The following is a 19,450-nucleotide window of genomic DNA, read 5'->3' on the forward strand; positions in this document are numbered from 1 at the left end:
TCCATCTTCTATGGGCCAAATTCCATCAAATCCTATCCATTGGAATCAATGGGCATTTTACCATTGGCTCAATGGGATCAGGATCAGACTCTTGCAGTCAGTTCTTGAGCAAATCACTTCACTTAACTTCTGTGTCTGTTTCCCTGTATGTAAAATGGGGATAGGACACTCATGTGAGATAAATGCTACTGGTTAGTTCATATTTGTACAAGACATTTGAAGATGTAAAGTGCTCTATAGTATGTATTTATTTATGAGACTAGCATAGTAGAGGAGGAAGCTTGAAATGTGGAATTAATTTTATAACCAAATTTCTTGTAACCTTAGTTTTCTGATTCAACGTTTCCCATGTATAAGTAATTAGCAGCAACAAGTTGCTCTACTAAGAGGTAATTTTGGGTCTAAAATGAGAGATGTACTCCATTATGAAATGACTGGAGTAATTTCTCTTTGGAATAGCCTACCTCAGTCCTGCTCTTTCAGTTATAGTGGCATTCCTTCTGGCTTTAGTAGCAGAGAGAAGTTCACGTGTAATAAGAATAAGAATAATTAATAATAACAATAATGTGATAAATAACTTTAGTTCCACATTTTTGAGTATATTGCTTCTTCAGAACAGCAAATCACATAAGCAAGATGTGAACGTGTGATGTGCACTTTTAGCTTTTCTCCTTTGTCTTTTGCACTATTTGTCATCAAATTCCAAGTCTGAAGAAAAAATATTAACAAGACCAACTATATCATGCCAAGTGATCTCAAATCCCATTGAAATCAATGACAATGGAGAATGCCCAGGCACGTTCCGGGATAGGTTCCTTGGTTAGCACTGAAGGAGTAATTAGAAATCTGAACCTATTGCACTTGGAGCATGCAAATGTTTTACTCCCCCCACAAAAAGATACCACACACAACAACAATAGTAAGGGGAACCGAGCCATGGAAGTGCTTTTGGCATCATTTATAAGTAAAGTCCAGCTGTCCAGTCAGCAACATCTGAAAGCAATATCCAAAGGGAAAACAATGAAACACATCCAAGCTCCTTTTATTTCAGCTACAGACATTTTAAAGGGTCAGATGCAAAGGTGGCTGATCCTGAGCTATGCGTGCGTCATTGTAGCTGTGTTGTTCCTCAGATATCAGAGAGACTAGGTGGATAATATTCTTTATTGGACCCATTTCTGTTGGTGAGAGTGACTGAAGAAGAGCTTTGTGTGGCTTGAAAGCTTCTCTCTCTCGCCAGCAGAAGTTGGTCCAATAAAAGAGATTCGCTCACCCACCTTGTCTCTGTAACTGAGCTCTAATTCTTGAAAGGTCAGGACGTCTGTTTGTATGAAAGCATAATTCAGTTATACCATAGTATGATTGCATTTTGGCTTTGTGATTGTAATTAGATCTTGGACATCTATTATTTCACATATGTAACCCCTTGAAGGTTTCACAAGTTACTCAAACTTGACTGATTTATGTGTACGTAGCTCACCCTTATGGACTGATCGAACAATTCTCTACAACTAGTGCTTTACACGTTCACTACATATGTTTTTTGAGATAGGTGATACTTAGGTGACCAAACACATTGTTGTTTTTGCTTTGATTGGATAACTCCCAACTTGAAAGGAATTTTAAAGGAAGCAGCCAAACACTTCATAGAATCATAGAATATTAGGGTTGGAAGAGACCTCATGAGGTCATCTAGTCCAATCCGCCGCTCAAAGCAGGACCAACACCAACTAAATCATCCCAGCCAGGGCTTTGTCAAGCCGGGCTTTAAAAAAATTAAGGACAGATATTCCACCACTTTTCATTCCAATGCTTCTCATTCCAGTGTAACCCATTCCAGTGCTTCCAGATAAATATTCTCACAAACATGCATTTGTTACTCTTTCTCTTTATGTGACTATCATTGGGAACAAAAATTCACTCAAGAACATCCCTGGGCTTGTTCCTGCAAGATGTGGAAATGCCTTCAACTCCTATTGACTTCCATAGAAGCAAAGGGTGCTCAGCTCACAGCACCTTCAGGAGTTGTTCGACACTTTGCAGGATCAAGCCCTTAGTGAATAATAGAGGCTGAATTCAAATTCAATTCTGTGGTGGTGGTTTGAACCATACTTTTTCATCTTGCTCGCTCATCATCTCTTAATGGTTATTTAGGGCTAAATGCAGCACTCCTAGACATAATTCCAAATGATTTGAAGGACTGTAGGCGTTGTTTCTTAAAACTATGTATACGTTTATAATAAACAGAAGAGTTTGACTTTAAATTTTAAATTAACACTTTTGTTCACTGGTAGGCCAAGATACGAAAATAATTATTTTTCTAGTTTTTTTTAAGGCTTTTTACCATTGTTAGGTTATTTAGGATTCCACTGAAAATTCAAAACACATTTTGTATTTCTTAGTACTGTTTTGCATACCCAGATATACATGAATGCATAATTAGTAAGTTGGATTTCGATTTTTCAAATTATAAATATCATTTAGTTTGAGGTCCTTTTAGGAAATAATACTTTCAAACTAAAAACAGCAGAATGCGTACACACTTTTTCTGAAAGTATCAATAGAATTAAAAATGAAATAGTATTGTCTGTTGTTTAATGTCTAAGAAGAAGACTAAAAACATTAAATAGAGAAAAAGTTAAGAAAACCCTGCATCTACAACAGAAAAGTTTTCATTATCCTTGTCGTTTCTCCCCACCCCTAACATTTTTAGTAAAGGAGAGCACCTGAAGTGAGTTCTTTAATTTTGCAGTACAGAAGAGACAATTTCACCAAATAGTAATTATAAAAGCCATGGGAGAGGAGATGGTCTATTAGTTAAGGCATTGGGTCTAGGAGGGAGAGATCTGAATTTGATTTCTCTGCCAACACAGACTTCCTTTGTATGAAGAAACTTTGGCAAGTCTTTTGTTTCCAAATCTGTAAAATGGAAATATTGCTTAGCTTGGTAAAGTGCTTTGGTATCCTTGGATGCAAAGCATTGTACAAATACAACAAATATTTTTTCTTAGATTTGTTTTATTAGAATTTACATCCTTTTGTTTTTCTTTCTAGATAGAGAAATGCAGAGACTTATGAGAAATATGAGTGTGTGCCAGCAAACAAAGGCTCTCTTACGTAAAAATCTACTTATCAAATGGAGAATGAAAATGCAGACCTTTCAGGCAAGTACAAAAAGATAGTTTGGGAACAAAAGAAAAAAAGCTGGCTCATGTGAGTGGGTTCTTTCCCTCCCCCCACCCCCAAAAACCACTTTGTATTTGAGAGAGTAGCGAAAGTGAGACAATATTTGAAAAGCCCCAGTTGTTGTTGCCGTTTTTTGCGGGGCTTTTTCATCTATCAGAGTTCTTTTTCTTATTGCTGCAACAGACAATAGGAGAAATTCTCTCATCTGCGGGTTGTTATCGAAACTACTCTTCACTTTTAATAGTTGATCATGGTTTTGTGGTGACACGCAGAGCACAGTCTTCATATTATATGCACTAATGTAAAATCAGTAAACTTTTTACAAAGTGTTGAGCTTTGTGTTTCATTGACTGAATAGGCGATATTACCCTTTGTATTTGCGTTGCTGCAGATCAGATTTTCAGGCATTAGCGGATGTGAAAGTTGTAAGCTCTGAATGATGTTAAAGTGACTATATTCTGTGACAAGATTTAGATTTTGCTGAAACTTTCATTTTTTTTTTTTGAAGGAAAACTGTTCCATCTAAAATGTATTGACTGGCTTTGTTGCTTATCTTATAATCAGGGAGGGAACATTCTCTCTGAAATTGTTGTGCCATTCTCTCTGCTCGTTTACTCTTTTCCATTACCCAGGAATGGGTCCTGTCACTCCTATTTCTCTTTCTGGTGTACTTGATATCAACGTTCACGTATAATGTCCCACATCCTGAAGCGCCTCATGCTTTCCTGGGACGATTAGATGACCCTGCCTATAATGCTACTGGGATTACAGTTGCTTATACACCCATGACAAGCCGCACAAGACAAATAATGAATAAAGTGGCTTCAGACTCTGTAATGATAGGTACGTTATGCCCATTAAATATTTAGATTTGTTATTACTTTAGCTGCCGTACCTGTACTGTGTCTTAACATGTTCTGCTAGTATACAATATTCATAAAAACATCAGAACAGCCATACTGGGTCAGACTAACAGTCCATCTAGCCCAGTATCCTGTCTCCTGACAGCAGCCATTGCCAGATGCCTCAGAAGGAATGAACAGAACAGGGCAATTTTGAGTGATCCAGCCCCTGTCATACAGTCCCAGCTTCTGGGAGTTGGAAGTTTAGGGATGTCTGGAGCAATGTAGTTGCATCCTCCATGAATATATCTACCATAATTCTTTTTTTAAATCCAGTTGTTACTTTTGGCCATATTCTCTGTCATTCATTGTCATGGATAGTTGTGTTTTCATTATCCAATACTTTTAATTTTCTCGGAATGCTTGTGAGTTTTTTGTATTAAGAGGGGTGTTAACAGGCAATTATAGTAACTAATTTTCCATTCCTGATGGATCATGCTAACAAATGTTCACAGTACAGCACAACAGCATCAAGGGAAACATATGTTTATTCCCTTGTGGAATACTCCTGAAATTCAGTTTCATGAAAATATTTAGCAGCCTGATCCACAAGCAATGTTCTGACAAACTTGACTGAATTTTAATGGTTCTTTCATTATTTTAGAAACTTCATTAACTGCACCTTGAAGTCCAGCAGTGATAGAAGGGCCTTAAGAAAGGAAGACAGCGGAGTTGAAACAATATATGTTTTCCCACTGAATACCTGATTATAAATTGCATTGATTAGCTGCTAGCTGGCATTGCAGGTGACCTATGTGGTGCCAGGTTTAGGACCTAATAAGAAATAAATAACTCAGATCAGAAACTTTCCCTAGAATGATATTATAAAACTCCTCCTTTTGTTGACTGGGAAGCAGAGATGCCATAAAACTGTGATCCAGATTTCAAACACCCAATAATTAGAGTACAATGCACTCCTTTTATAAGAATCACACCTATCCTGGATAATTTGATTCTTCTTAGCAGTTGATTCTTACAAGCAGAATTGCAAAGAATGGATTAAATCAACCATTATGTTTTAAACAACTGACTTTTTTTATTCAATTGAGAAACATCTCATTTACCGTAACTAAATTCTTTAGACTTTAAACATATTCAGCGTGGAACAAAACCAACATTCTACCAGCCATACCAACATTCTAACTGAGCAGCATATTATTATTATTTATTTATTACCCAATCATTTAGCTGGTGCTTTTTTTCAAGGCATTATTAATACTGTGCATGTTACAACTTTACATAAAGTGTAAGTTACCGGCGCTATCTACCTCTTAATGTAAAGATCCAAAGATGTAAATTTTTAAAAATCTCTCAAACTGCAACAAATGTAACATATGAAAGTGCATTATACTGACTTTTATAGCTTAAACTTCAACGTAAAACAACAAAACAGACCGTTTAACAGTAGTGGCTCACATTAACGTTTATTTCAGAGTATCACCATATCTTCCTTTTCAAAGTGATGTAGGAGTTTATAATCATTGAAGCCCCTGTACAATAGACCATTAGTTTTTGTCACATCCTTCATTTGGGTCAAGGATGGGATGATTACCGTGTCATCATAAGAGTCCACCTCTGCATCGTTTTCAGGTTTCACTTCAAAATGGTCTCTGATCTCAGTCACAATGTTATCAGAAACAGGTTGCATAGTAAAAGCATTATCATCAATGTCTATCCACTCTTCAAATTCATGTGCATTGAATCGTCTTGGTGGCTCAACACAATTGCTTCCGCCATATGTGCGATCACCAGACCTCCTTTTCTCCAGCAATTGTTGAAGCACTGATGTCAGACCAGGCATTTGCAAGCATTAAAATGGCATCTGAAAGATGGATCTTCCTGGCCATTTCCACAGAAGTAGCTTTGTTGTTCTCATCATCAGCGTGGTGAAACACCGTGAGAGCCGTTTGCTTATGAAAGTGTGCCTTGGCAGTTCTGATAACTCCCTGGGCACATGGCTGAAGGATAGAAGTTGTGTTTTTTGGGAGGAATTCAGGTTGGATATTCCTCAGTGCTACACCTTTTGTCATGTGGGCTGTGCAGATGTCCATAAGTAGCAAAATCTTTCTCCTTTCACGGCCCCAACTTTTGATTCCAGTCCTTCAGCCACTCACTGAATAGATGACCTGTCATCCTGGCAGCTGACTTCGCAGCATAGAGGACTGGAAGATATCTCACATTTTTAAAACACTGTGGGTTTTGACTTTTCCCAATGATGAAAAGGTTCTTTTCCTTACCAGTCATGGAACAGGTGAATAGAGCAGTAATTCTTTCTATAGACCTCTTTCCTTCTTTTTTTATTGTCTAATTTAAAAGTGAGAGTGCCATCAGGCAGGGCTCGAAAGTAAATTCCACTTTCATCTGCACTCCAAATGTCGTGTTCAGCGAAGCCATGTCTCATTTCGATCCACTAGTTTTCTAATCATTCTTCACACAACCTAATGTCTGTGTCTTTGGCTTCTCTCTTAAAAACAATCTCATCTTGTTTTTGAAAACACTCAAACCAGCCAGTGCATGCCCTGAGGTTGGTAACACCCAGGGCCACCACCAGTTTTTCTGCTTTCTGCGTCACCAACAGTCCACATAGGGGGGTATTTCTCTCTCTGGCATTTCTGATCCACTTTATGAAAGCGGCCTCGACCATAGGTGCCTTGTCTGGCCACATTGTTTTTCTGTCTCCTTCATTTTGTATGATGCTCTCCCTGCTTTGAGAATCGTAGACAATTAAGTTGTGGAATGCCCAATTTCTGAGCAGCATCGCTTTGGCTGGTCTTGGGAGGACTATTTCAGAACTCCAGAAGATGGCGTTTTTCATCTGCAGAAAGCGTCTTTCTTTTTCCTGCTATGTCGATCAACTCTCACATAAATGGCACAACTTATTTTTTTACACAGGGATGATTCTTTATACGTGCTACGTGCCTAAAAACGCGAGATGTCATCAAATTCAAAACAGCTTTATTGGCTTATTACATGTCATTGCTCTTGACCGAGTATCATGTTACATGTAGTCAGTGTGCCACTAAATGATTCTTATAAGTAGAGTATTTTACTATGATTAGTATAGAAATGATTTTGTCCCAGTGATTTTGATCACTATATGTGGTTGATGCTTATATCAATAATTTTTATAAATGGAGTGCACTGTATTAGAATCTAGGTTTTCACTGAATCCATTATTGAGATAAGGACCAGCTGAGAAGTTCAGATGTATATCTACATATGGATTCCACACTGTTTCTAGGAGAAGTTTGCAGGGTGTTGGATCCTGGGTTTTAGTTTGGGAAAATCTCTATCCCTATCTTTATACAGTAGTTATCTCTAGATACAGTGCCATCTGTGGACTAAGATACCTACCTGTTGTTGCATTCACAATTCAACTTAAGATTTTCTTATTAACTTTTTCCCAGCTGATCAAATTGAATGTGACCCAAAGCATCTACAAATATACCTGGCCTAGAGAACGGAAATTCAGAGGGGAACAACACACAGCTGACAAAACTGGCTAGATGTATAAAATCCCTGTGCTCACGTTTTCAGTGTTGTAGCTATTGATCGTAATGTTTTCTGTATAAACCACAGGTATAAAAACTGAAGTGATGGAAGATGAAACAGCTCTGGAGGCAGCATGGATTTTGAACGACGAAATTGTAGGGGTTGTATTTAACGATGACTTCTCCTATTGCCTCAGATTTCCTCCCAGCAATGTGATTGCTCCAAATGAGCATTTTGGACAGATAGGTAATTAAAAATAAATAAAGATGGCCAGATCCTCAGTTGGCGTAAATTAGCATAGCTTCATTGACGTGGATTTGGCCCTTAGTCTACATGTGAGTTTCTGAGCTAGAAAGAACCACAAATGTAAGTCTGTTTTATTGTTTGTAACAAAATAATAAAATCCAACACCACCAACTTTCTTTTAAATATATAGACAGTAGAAACTTTGGGTTTTTTTTTTAAATTGAGGATTTAGGCATATTTCTCCCTTTTACTTGAAATATTCCATCCCACTTGATATGTTACATCCCATTTCAGTCTTTTTCCCGTGTCTCATCATGTAGGGTCCATGCATGACAGATCAACCTTGTGGTCTAGATTAGTATGCATTTTACACTTTGTTTGCCCTACAGTCTATTTTACACCTCCACATACGCGCCATATAAATAATGAAAATTATTAGCAAAATTTAGCAACTGATGGCTGATAAGGACTGAACTAGTGTCCTCAGTCCTGTGGCCTTTCAGGAGGCTACATAGTGAAGTGAAGAATTGATTTGCTGTGGAGACTCTGTCTTCACTTCTCACTTTGAACAGCAGTTGTTCAGGGTAGGAATGAGGCACTTTTGTGCAGCAGGGAGTGGAAGTGCCTGCAGCACGGCAGACAATGGTGTACCAGGTTTTTTTGGTTTCTTCTTTGATTTTGGGTTCTGGTTTTTTTTGGCAGGCAGAAGATCGCAGTCAAGCAGCTTTTATTGGAAATTTTAAAAACGCTGAATCATTGGGCAGGTTGTAAACCATCTACAGAATTAAAAAATATGCCCAGATCCTTAGTATGGGGCTGATCCTCTGCCACTGAAGTAAATGGGAGCTTTGGCATTTCACATGCACTTAAGGCACTAAGGTGGGAAGCAGTGAGCAAAGAGAGACGCTGTCAGGTGTATCCACGGCAATAAGGTCCTGCTATTATTCCATGGGATGACACTGAACTAGTCCAATACACTGCTGATCCTTTGATATTTCCACTATCCTTGGGAGCTAATTGCTTGCTGCTGTTGCAGAGTTATTATTGTAGTCCCATTAAATCTGAATTTCTTGACTTTTGTTGGATTAAAGTCCCAACTTTGATACTGCATTAAAATGATTGTTGCACACAATTAAGTAATGTACTTGGCCTTTCATCTTTGCAGATTCTTGTTATAACTTTTCAGGACATTACTGCGATAGTCCAAGATATTGGTACAGAGGATTTCTATCACTGCAATCAAGCATTGATGCTGCTATTATAGAAGTAAGCAGAATTCTTGCACTGAAATTATTTTCTGTTTCTTCTAACCTGACCCTTAAACATTAAGCAAAATAAATTCTTCTATAATCAGGGTTTTTTTAGTGCATGGAATTATTACAATGTAAAAAAAAGCGACGGATCGTCTTGTGTCGGGAGCTTCTACCAAAGAACGACGTGTGAAATAACTCAGAGTCCTGAATGGGTTGTAGAAACTGACTGCTTTTAGTTTCATCTCGAAAACATGCACCCCTCAGAATCTCTGTGCAAAATTACGATCAGTTTTAAAAGTCACAAAATAGAAATGGTAAAACTTATAAAACGTAATGACACAAAGAACTTCCCAGAACCACAAGTGAAATGCAACTCACTCGTGCCCAGCAGCATACGGCCCTAATCCAACTGGAACGTCTAACAGGTACTGACATACAGATTATAGCCGGATGATTATCTTTCAGAAGTAGCCGAGGCCACTTTATAACATTTGAATCAGGCAAGGAGGTTGCAACTGTTCTTTCCAGCATGGACTAGTGGACCTCACAACTGTAATTAATTCCTTTACCATTTTGAGACTACAGATCTACTTGGGACTACATTTTTAAACCCACTCAGAAGCTAAAACTCGTGTGGAATACATGAGCCCATTTGGTAACTGGAGTATTTGGTTGCAAGCAGGCTCAACCCATGTGCCATGATCTGGGCTGGATATCTGAGGTTTCGGGGTAGAGTTGAAAGGGTTGGTATTGACCTCTAAAACCCTAAATGGCTTCAGACCTTCCTAATTGAGAGAGTGCCTCTCTCCCTGTGCTATGCTGCTACAGTTAAGATCTGCAGAGGTACTCCCCTCGGCCCAAAGGAGGGGCTTTTGGAAGGGCATTCTCTGTGCGGGCCTCTTTACTTTGAAATGTGCCCCTCGTCCTTGGTCTACAATTACACAAATTGGTTAAACTTCGAAGCATGCTGTACGGCATGCCTTTTTAAGAAATCTGCTGAATAAGCAAATATTGTAAGGGATTGTGTGTCCGGACAGGGGATAGCTTGGTTTATTTCTGTGCTGTGTGTTATGGAGTTGCTATTTATTTTGATGATATATTGGTCTTGAAATATTTGTCAGAGGAGCCTAGAGCATTCTGAGTGGTGCCTTTTGCCATTTTAGAAAGCTATAAAACAGGATAATTGCTCCTCTTACCCACTACAGGTCTGAAAGAATAGACAGGGGAGCCCCTGTAGCATGTTCTGAAGGCTAAAAAACAGGGGCTTTTTCAGATCAGCATAGGATGCTAATTTTAGAGTTAGAGTCTCACCTCTGAGAATTCTCTGCAGCCAGTCCCCAGCAGACCAAACGTGGGGAATGTTGGAAAGAATGCACAACCTGGTCTGCACTGTTGGAATGACAAAGAGGAGAGGGGCTCTCACTAAGGTAACCTGGCCTCAAAGGTTAAGGGGGGATTTTAAAAGATACAAGCGGCATTTAGGCACCTAACCCCCAATTGCACCGTCAAAAACCTCCTGCTAGGTTCAAATTCGTGAAGGCTCAGGAAAGAGCCAACTCTCCATGACGGTTTCCATCTACTAGGATATTTACAGGAACATCCCTGACAAGCCAGGCCTCGAAGCCTATCTCACATCTATTTCTCACGGCTTGAAGGCTTTTGGCTGCAATTTGCAGTGGAAACAATTGTAATTTCTAGCATCAGCATCGATTCCAAGGTCAGAAGGGACCACTGTGATCATCGAGTCTGGCCTCCTGGGTAACACGTGATGTTTAAAGAGCAGTTGATGTTGGTTTATGCTTTGACTTCACCTAATTTATTTTTTAAGAAATGTTTTTTTAAATGTTTTGTTCACAGATCTCTGCCCTGTTGCTATTCTGTTCAAGTTCTTGTTTTCTGCCCGTCTCCATTATGGGTCCTAGCACTGGATTTTGTTATGTGCAACATTATAAACTCAGAAAGGGAGGTTGTCAGCTGAGAAATTTAGTGTTGTCAGTGTTAGTATTAAGACTAACAATTTTAATATGCAATTGTCTTTTATTGGGGAAGTGCCTAGAGGCCCCATTGTGCTAGGCACTGTACACATATGTAATAAAAAGACAGTCCCTGCTCCAAAGAGCTTACAATCTAGGCATATGAAAAGACAACCCTTGCTCCCAAATGAATGAAAACCAGCTGGGGGGAAGAGGAGAGAAGACCAAGACAACACTGAAATGATTGTTTAGTATAATAAGCTGCATTCTCAGCACGTCGGTTCCCCTGCTATTGAGTGTTTTGCGGTAGCAGTGAGCTTTAAGGAGAGACTTGAAGGAGGGGAGCGTTGTGGCTTTGCAGATTTATCATGGAGCTCCTCCTAAAAATGAGGGGCAGCCTGGAAGACAGAGTGAAGGTGCTTGAGAGAGAACTGAGCTCGCGAATCATGAAGGCTGTCGCTGCTGGGAGAGTGGGGGCACGTGGTCCTGGCTTGATGTAACATACGAGAGGTGATAGGTTGAGCAGGGGTAGGCCTTAAAAGACTGGATACGTGGTGTTTGATTGAAAGATGAGAGAGGCCCAGAGTAGGGAGGCAGAGAAGTGGTGATGAAATTAAAGCAACAGGCTAGGAAGACAATCTCAGTGTCAGTATTTTGAATGGACCTGAAGGGGGAAGTCTGCATTTCTCAAGGCCAGAAAAGAGAAGGTAGCTGTCGTCGGAAATATATGATCAGTTTACAGCACCACTCACAATATTAAGTGACATGTTATAACCTTGCACTATGACCATATTTCATTACATAAAACTAAATTAAATGCTCACTTGAATTTTTTAGATGACAACAAATCATTCTGTCTGGGAAGAAATGAAATCGATTAGTGGTGTCCGTATGGGATCATCATCTTTCAAACCATCAGTTACCCTGGAACACAGTTTTATCATTTTTGCTGTTGCAATGTGTTTCTCTCCATTTATGCACTTTCTGTCAATCAGTCTTACAAGAGAAAAAAGGAAGCTCAAGGAGTTGATGAAGACTATGGGGTTACAGGATGCAGCCTTCTGGTGAGTAACACAAGTAGCTGAAGTGCATAGGTTTACTGTCTTAAGTTAATAGTTGACAGAATACATATATTCTTCAGTATTTGTAAAATGAATTGACAGTTTCAGTCCAGCTTCTCATGGGCAGGAGGGACTCTCAGAAAGAAAACAGCCGACCTCAATTAGATAGCCTAAGCGGAGAGGCCAAGGACTGAGTGGACATTACCTCGTTACCATTAGAGGTTGTCCCTTCAGAATGTGATCGAGGTGCATTGTTTGGGGCAGCGTGTGGAATCTTGCTCTGCTACTGCCAGTATTTTTTGAAGGGGATGGAGGCCTTCTTCAGTTTTCTAGGATGATATCCTAACAGTAACTCCACTGGAAAACTTTACAAAAAAATGTAACTCTTAGGACTTGCGAACCTCCATTTAATGAGCTGGTGCCCTTTAAAAAGTTACCCAATTTTATTAGATTTGGTGTGCCTAATATGTTTTTACTTAACATCAATAGGGAATATAACAATGGTAAAGGGGATAAAAGTAGAAGAAAAAGGAATAAACACTAGGAAGCTAAGCAGAGGTTAGACAGAGCTGATGATATCATTGATTTTTGCAACCTGAAAGAGAGGCAATGTCGTCATATGAGACCTGTAATAAGACAACAGGTGTGGAAGCCAACTATGAATCTAGAATGCTTGCTTTTCTTAAAAACCCTGGGATCCAACTGTACCAACTAGAACTATGTATAGATCTCCCCTTCTCACAGGGCTAAGGGCTTGGACACTTCCAGGGCAACTTTCCCTCCTTGTCTTTAGACTCTGTGCATACAGAGTGGTTGGTTGGAGGTTATGAGCATCATCTCTCACTAGACTTATGGAAATGAGGGCAAAAATATAATACAGCCACAGACTGTAGTGTTTTCCCCTTCTCATTCCTCTACCAAGTCCCTGCCAGGTATAGGAGTCCTGGCAGCATAGTCATAGCTGGCCTAGAGACCCATAGCTGACACAGATGGATGAGGCTTCCAAGCAGATGGCATTGCAAATCATTGGTCCCCTGATATCTGTGATGTTTGGGGACAGCTGGTTCTCTGTGGAGGATGGGGGGTGATGGTGAATGAGACAAACGGTACCTCCATTGGTGGAAAGATTAAGGAGTACAATCTATGTGAGACCTGACAGAACTCTCCTTCCCATTCAACCTTCTTGCTCATTTCCCATGGGAGGGACAGATGGGTTCCCAAGTTCATTGTCTGGCAATCTCCTTTGTATAATGCCTTAATTGACAACTGTATGTGAAATGTTGCTGTGGCTTTTCCAGGGATATCCTAAGTATTTGAACTAACAATGGGATTTACCATATGGCTGAAATCATGACAGCAGTCATCAATTATCCAGAAAGATAACAATATATTTTCATTTTTAGGTTATCCTGGAGTTTGCTGTATACTGTTTGTGTTTTGATTATGGCAAGTCTGCTGACAGCTGTCACAGTTAATGAATATTTCTACACAAGCAGCTTCTTTCCAATATTACTTCTGTTTTTCTTTTATGGCATAGCATCTGTAAGTTGGGATTTTAAAATGAAATTTCTCCATTTTCTAAAGTTAAAATTTCTATGAGCCACATTGCTACTAGTCGTAGGGCAGATTGGAGAGTGGCCCAACACTGTAGCTTTTGTGTAGTCACACTAATTGAAGAAGCGATTTCTCTAAATCTCATGTAATCTCATAATTGGACATTATTTGAATTACCACCCGAAGAATTTACAGACACCAGACTCTGTGGGCTATGGACAAAAGTGAATTCTAATCTCAAATCCATCCACAAAGACTGATTTTCTTTACAGAACTTTGAGAGATGGAACACATAATGTCTGTGCCCATGGAATCCTTTAGTGGCCGGTAAATAATGAAATGATTTCTGTGCTGCATGCTGCTTTAATTTTATGAAATAAAACTGCCCAAATATAACTTTTTTAACTTCCCCCCCTTCTTCCCCACTTTCATAGATAGAATATGAGAGAGTGATTCCACTTGGCTCTTAAACTACAGTAGTCATGATGTTGATCAAGATTTCCCACATGAACATGATTCGTTGGGGGAAGAGCCAACATGGCTACTATAAAGGGAAATCATGCCTCACCAATCTACTAGAATTCTTTGAGGGGGTCAGCAAACATGTAGACAAGGGCATTCCTGTGGATATAATGTACTTGGACTTTTCAAAACCTTTGACCAGGTTCCTCACCAGAGGCTTTTAAGCAAAGTAATCAGTCATGGGATAAGAGGAAAGGTCTTCTCAGGAATCAGTAACTGGTTAAAAGGCAGGGAAAAAAAGGTAGAAATACATAGTCAGTTTTCAGAATGGAGAGAGGTGAATAATGTGCTGGGACTAGTGATGTTCAATATATTCATAAATGATCTGGAAAAAGGGGTAAACAGCAAAGTGGCAAAATATGCAGATGATACAATCTGCTTTGGACTTAACTATCCTGAGTAATTTTGTAAGGAGTTACAAAGGGATCTCTCAAAACTGTGTGACTGGGCAACAAAATGGCAGATGAAATTCAGTGTTGACAAATGCAAACCAATGCACATTGGAAAATATAATCCCAACGTCACAGACAAAATGATGGGTCTAAATAGGCTTTTAGATGATGAAGGGAGGATATGGTAGAGGTCTATAAAATCATGAATGGTGTGGAGAAAGTGAGTAAGAAAGGGTTATTTACTCCTTCACATAACACAAGAACTAGGGTCATCAAATAAAATTAATAGGCAACAGGTTTAAAACATACATAAGGAAGTACTTCTTCACACAAGACATAGTCAACCTGTGGCACTTGTTGCCAAGGGATGTTGTGAAGGCCCAAATTATCACTGGGTTCAAAAAAGAATTAGATAACATAGGAATAGCCATACTGGGTCAGACCAATGGTCCATCTAAACCCATATCCTGTCTTCTGACAGTGACCAATGCCAGGTGCTTCAGAGAGAGATAAGTTCATGGAGGAGAGGTCCATCAATGGCAATTAGCAAAGAAGGTCAGGGAGGAAACCCCATGCTCTGGTGTCCCTAACCCCCCAGGGGCCTGAATATGAATTAGTTTCAGTCTGAAGTGTTTACAGCCAGTCAAGTCATGAACTTCTGAGGATAGGCAACATCTTAAGGTGCACAGGTGCAGCTCCCGCTGACTTTAGTCTCTCCAGTTTGTCTCCTAAAGGCCAACTCTTATTTCAATGCCTCTCTCTAGCAGTCCGACATAACGTGTAGGATGCATTTTAAACCTCTGATGGAAATGTGTTCCACTAACTAGAAACTTCCTTATCTGCAGATCCATTTCTGTTTCATGCTCAGTTCCCTCTTAAAGAAGCCTAAAGTCACCAGCTCTGTTGGATTCCTCCTCACCTTTTTCTCTGCATGTCTGAGCTTTATTACATTGGTGAAAAAACTTCCTGCACCCTTGGAATGGGCTTTGGGTCTATTCTGCCCCTTTGCCTTTATTACTGGAATCTCAAAGGTATGGTGAATTATTTGGAACACGTATGCAGTAAAGCTGTAACTGGTAGCTAATTGGCTGTATGTGCCTGAAATTTGCCAGGCTAGGTTACTGTTCATTGTGTATTATGGTAGCATTTAAAGTTGCCATTGTTCTAGGTACTGTACAAACATTGCCCCAAAAAGTTTGCTGCTCGCTAGTTTTCAAGTGTCCAGCAAGTGCAGTTTTCAAGCATGCCTACACATTGGTTAAAAACTGTCCGTTTGCTACAGTTTCCCCTATGAAAAAAGCAATCATGATATGTGAATATAATTTGTTTGTACTGGATTATATTAGAAGAGTCTGACACATGCCCCAAAATGGTGATATGAGGTTGTACTTTGCTGGTGTGAATCTGTTTCTGGAGCACTTTTTAACCTTTGGAATGAAAACGTACACGCTCTCTATCGTTAGTAGAAATGTATTTCTCGCGAGGAAAAGAAACTAAAAGGAGTGTGGGTTAATGTAGTGCTGGACTTTCCAAAGCGTCTCTGGATAACTGTGTTGCATAAAATTCATCAAAATTCATCAAAATTCTGACCATACATACCTGTTTTTTCAGCTGAAGATTCTTAGTCTGTTTTTTTTTCTTTCAGATTTTGCATTTAGAAAAATATGGAATGGGTTTCTATTTTTCTAACATTATGGAGGAATCATATGCTGTATTTACAGCCTATGTCCTGCTGATTTTTGACAGTGTTTTATATATGCTATTGGCTATCTATTTTGATAAAGTTTTGCCTGGTAAGTATATTTATAATTAAAATACTGTATATGTTTTTTTAGACATAGACTTACGCCTATAATTTTCTCTTTCCCCAGGCCCCCAGCCCCCACTTATTTCAAAGCAGTATAAGTGATGATAGAATAATGCTGAACAAAGGAAAATGTAGAATTAGAATTTACCATCCCACATTGGGTGGATCAGCTAATGTCTCTTTCATCTGTAACTGGTGTTAAACAATATTTCCAGACAACAGACTATAGATTGGGTGTCGATTCCTAAATAAGCCCAACCAAGAATCAGCTTTCATATCATACTTTAGGTCGCCTCAACCTTTAAAATATACTGTAATTAACAGAGACAAGCAATTAGCTTGTTGTTCAGATTTGGCTGATGTTCACAGCTGGGAATACAAACAGTCATATCAAATTTGGACCCTTGACTATGAAAATATCGTCCAAAGCTGAATGTCCCACTGCTCCAGTACTTGCTCTCTGGCATCATAAACTGTACATACCAAAGTTAAGGCAATCCAGAGCCCCTGCCCCATGATCCTGCTCGCCACTTCCAGTGTCAGCAGCATTCCCCACTCCTTCCTGTCTCCCAGCAACAGAACCCCCTTTTCCCCCAGGGGTAGTAGCAAGTAAGGGCATATACAAAACTTATCCCAGCAGCCAGGGTGTTTCTACTTGCATGCAGCCCACTGCCCTCTTTCCTCCTGCCACGTAGTGTGAGAGCCCTCAAACCAGTGGGTCCTGGAGCAAACACCCTTTTGGAATGGGTCAAACCTCTCACACCTATAGACTCAGGTGGATGTTTCTGCATTTGGTTTCCTTCAGGTCACATTCTCAGCATTTCCTTTGCAATGACAAGGGCTCAGAACAGATGTTTTTAAATGGTATCTGAGATTCAGAGGTCATTAAATGATTCCAGGAGCCAGGGTCCTAAGCACAGACCTGTGACTATGGCAGACAAAGCTAGGGAAGCTAAAGAAATACCAGTGACATGCTCCTACCTTTTAAGCCATTGCCGTCAGCCTGATAAACTGGCCAAAATTATTCAGCCTTTTTTCGGAAATGTGATTTCCCTCTTCCCCTTCCATTTTGAGTGTGTAGGGGGTTTTTTTTCTTCCCATGATAGCTCAAATCCTGAACCCAGCACCTGGCTCTGACAGTTAGGACAGGTGCTTGAGAGATTAACCTTGGGCCCGATCCTCTGGCTGAAGCTCCAGGACAGAGGCTACTGTAGCCTAATGATTAAAGTAGCCTCAGTAAAGCTCTATATGAACCACCTGTGCTGAGGGAGGGGGGGAAACATCTGCAGAGCAGTGGATTCCCTCCTGTCTCTTATGTGTTGTTATGCCCAGAATGGATTCTGTAACACATGGGCGTGTGAACCCAACCACACCTAGCCCTCCTATTTTGCTGTAGAGCTATACCAGTTCTTCTAACAATTGGTCCTTTTGTGGCCATAGAGGGGTGGATTTGCCCAGTGCTGAAATCAATAAAGAGTCAGATGTTTAAAGGTATTTGGGTGCCTCAAGATGCCGATAGGTGCCTAGTGGGATTTTTAAAGGATCTAAGGGCTTAGGCACGTTTGAAAATCCTGCAAGGTGCCCATCTACATTGTTAGGCACATAAATACCTTTAAAATTTTTGACCCTAAAACTGTTTATTGCCATGAATTATCTTTTAGTCTGCTATGCCTTGATAAACTAAAGATTCATAGTCTTTGTTTCCAATAGACAAATACGGTATGAAATATCCCCCTTTGTTCTGCCTGAAGCCATCATACTGGTGCCAAAGCAGGAGAGGTTATGGTGGTAAGAGACCTGAAACGGAACAAAATCATGAACGTATCTTCAATGACAGCGTGGAGCCAGTGCTTCCAGAATTTGAGGGGAAGGAAGCCATCAGGTACGACACTACTGCATGTAAGAAGAAACCTTTAGATTACATATTGTATCGGAGGATTAGCAGAGCTCACCTGCAGCTGTTGCTATCCCTGCTCCAGGGATCAATTTAGCTTTACTTCAGCCTACTCAGCTTTCCCCTCCGTGGGATTTTTGCAAGAATATGTTCTTTCACAAAGTAAGAGTACAGCGTTAGGTCAAACGCTATTACAATGCAGATGAGATTAGGAACCAAATCAGGCCAGTCATACATGAACTGAGCCAAATTGCAAATTGGTTTTGTGATGCTAATTTTGTCCAAAAATAACTATGGCAGGGGGAACCCAAACTCCTTGTACCTGCAACCTGCTTCAGGTTTGATCCCCAAAGCCTTCAAAGGTAAAAGGACAATCTGATGTAACGTTACACATTTATACATGAAGGGGCTGATCTTCCACTCTCTGTAGACATTGACACTTGTGAAAGGGGATTGTGAAAGGCTACCAGATGAGGTATACACTACCTTGCACAGGTATAAATTACTAGGGAGGCAGTGTGATCTAGTGGAGAGAGCACTGGACTCAGAGTCCAGAGACCTGAGTTCTATTCTGAGCTCTGCTGTTTGTTGACTGACCTTGGTGAAGTCCCTATGCCTCCCTGTGCCTCAATTTCCCCATCTGTAAAATGGGGATAATGTTACTGACCTCCTTTGTAAACCACTTTGAGATCTACTGAAGCAAAGCATTATATATGAGCAAGGTGGTATTATTTATTACGGAGCAAGGCAGTATTTACTCAATAATTGGAATCCAGCGCTAATGATAACTTGCTTCCCTTCCTTTAGACTCAACAATATTAAAAAAACATATAAAACAAAGAACAAGAAAATAGAAGCTTTGAGAGGTATGAAAAGTTTTTTAAACTTTTTTGTTTGGATTTTAACCAAAAATGAACCCAATCGATTCTGAAATTTTAGGGCTGCTCTTTTCTTATTGTGAGATGATACAGTAATTCTGCTTATCCCTACTTTAAACAGCTTATTAAAATGTTAATCTAGGGACATTGCAAATGTTTTCTTTGCAACATTTAATCCCTATTAAATAAGAAGAAAACATAGTAGCTGTAAAAAATGTTGAAATCAAAAGGTGGAAGAAGTAAAGAAGCAAAATTTGTACCCGCCATGACTGCTTGAAAGCCTATTCCAA

General features: G+C 39.7%; 1 protein-coding gene across 8 annotated transcripts in view; it reads left to right on the plus strand.

The window, feature by feature from the left end:
* Positions 1-3,821: 3,821 nt before the first annotated feature.
* The window catches only part of LOC140897656 (ABC-type organic anion transporter ABCA8), a 53,989-nt gene continuing 38,360 nt past the window's right edge, over positions 3,822-19,450 (plus strand). For 6 of the 8 annotated variants that reach the window (XM_073310545.2, XM_073310548.2, XM_073310549.2 and 3 more), the window contains exons 1-9: positions 3,875-4,029; positions 7,668-7,826; positions 8,992-9,092; positions 11,890-12,116; positions 13,517-13,655; positions 15,427-15,612; positions 16,227-16,374; positions 18,099-18,270; positions 19,090-19,148. In XM_073310545.2, the coding sequence (XP_073166646.1) occupies positions 3,972-4,029; positions 7,668-7,826; positions 8,992-9,092; positions 11,890-12,116; positions 13,517-13,655; positions 15,427-15,612; positions 16,227-16,374; positions 18,099-18,270; positions 19,090-19,148 (1,249 nt within the window). In that variant the 5' untranslated portion in view covers positions 3,875-3,971. Of the gene's footprint in view, positions 4,030-7,667; positions 7,827-8,991; positions 9,093-11,889; positions 12,117-13,516; positions 13,656-15,426; positions 15,613-16,226; positions 16,375-18,098; positions 18,271-19,089; positions 19,149-19,450 lie in introns of all 8 variants that reach the window. The other 2 variants (XM_073310544.2, XM_073310546.2) reach the window with 2 other exon arrangements.

Source organism: Lepidochelys kempii, chromosome 14, assembly GCF_965140285.1.
Source record: "Lepidochelys kempii isolate rLepKem1 chromosome 14, rLepKem1.hap1, whole genome shotgun sequence".
Classification (NCBI taxonomy): Eukaryota; Metazoa; Chordata; order Testudines; family Cheloniidae; genus Lepidochelys; species Lepidochelys kempii.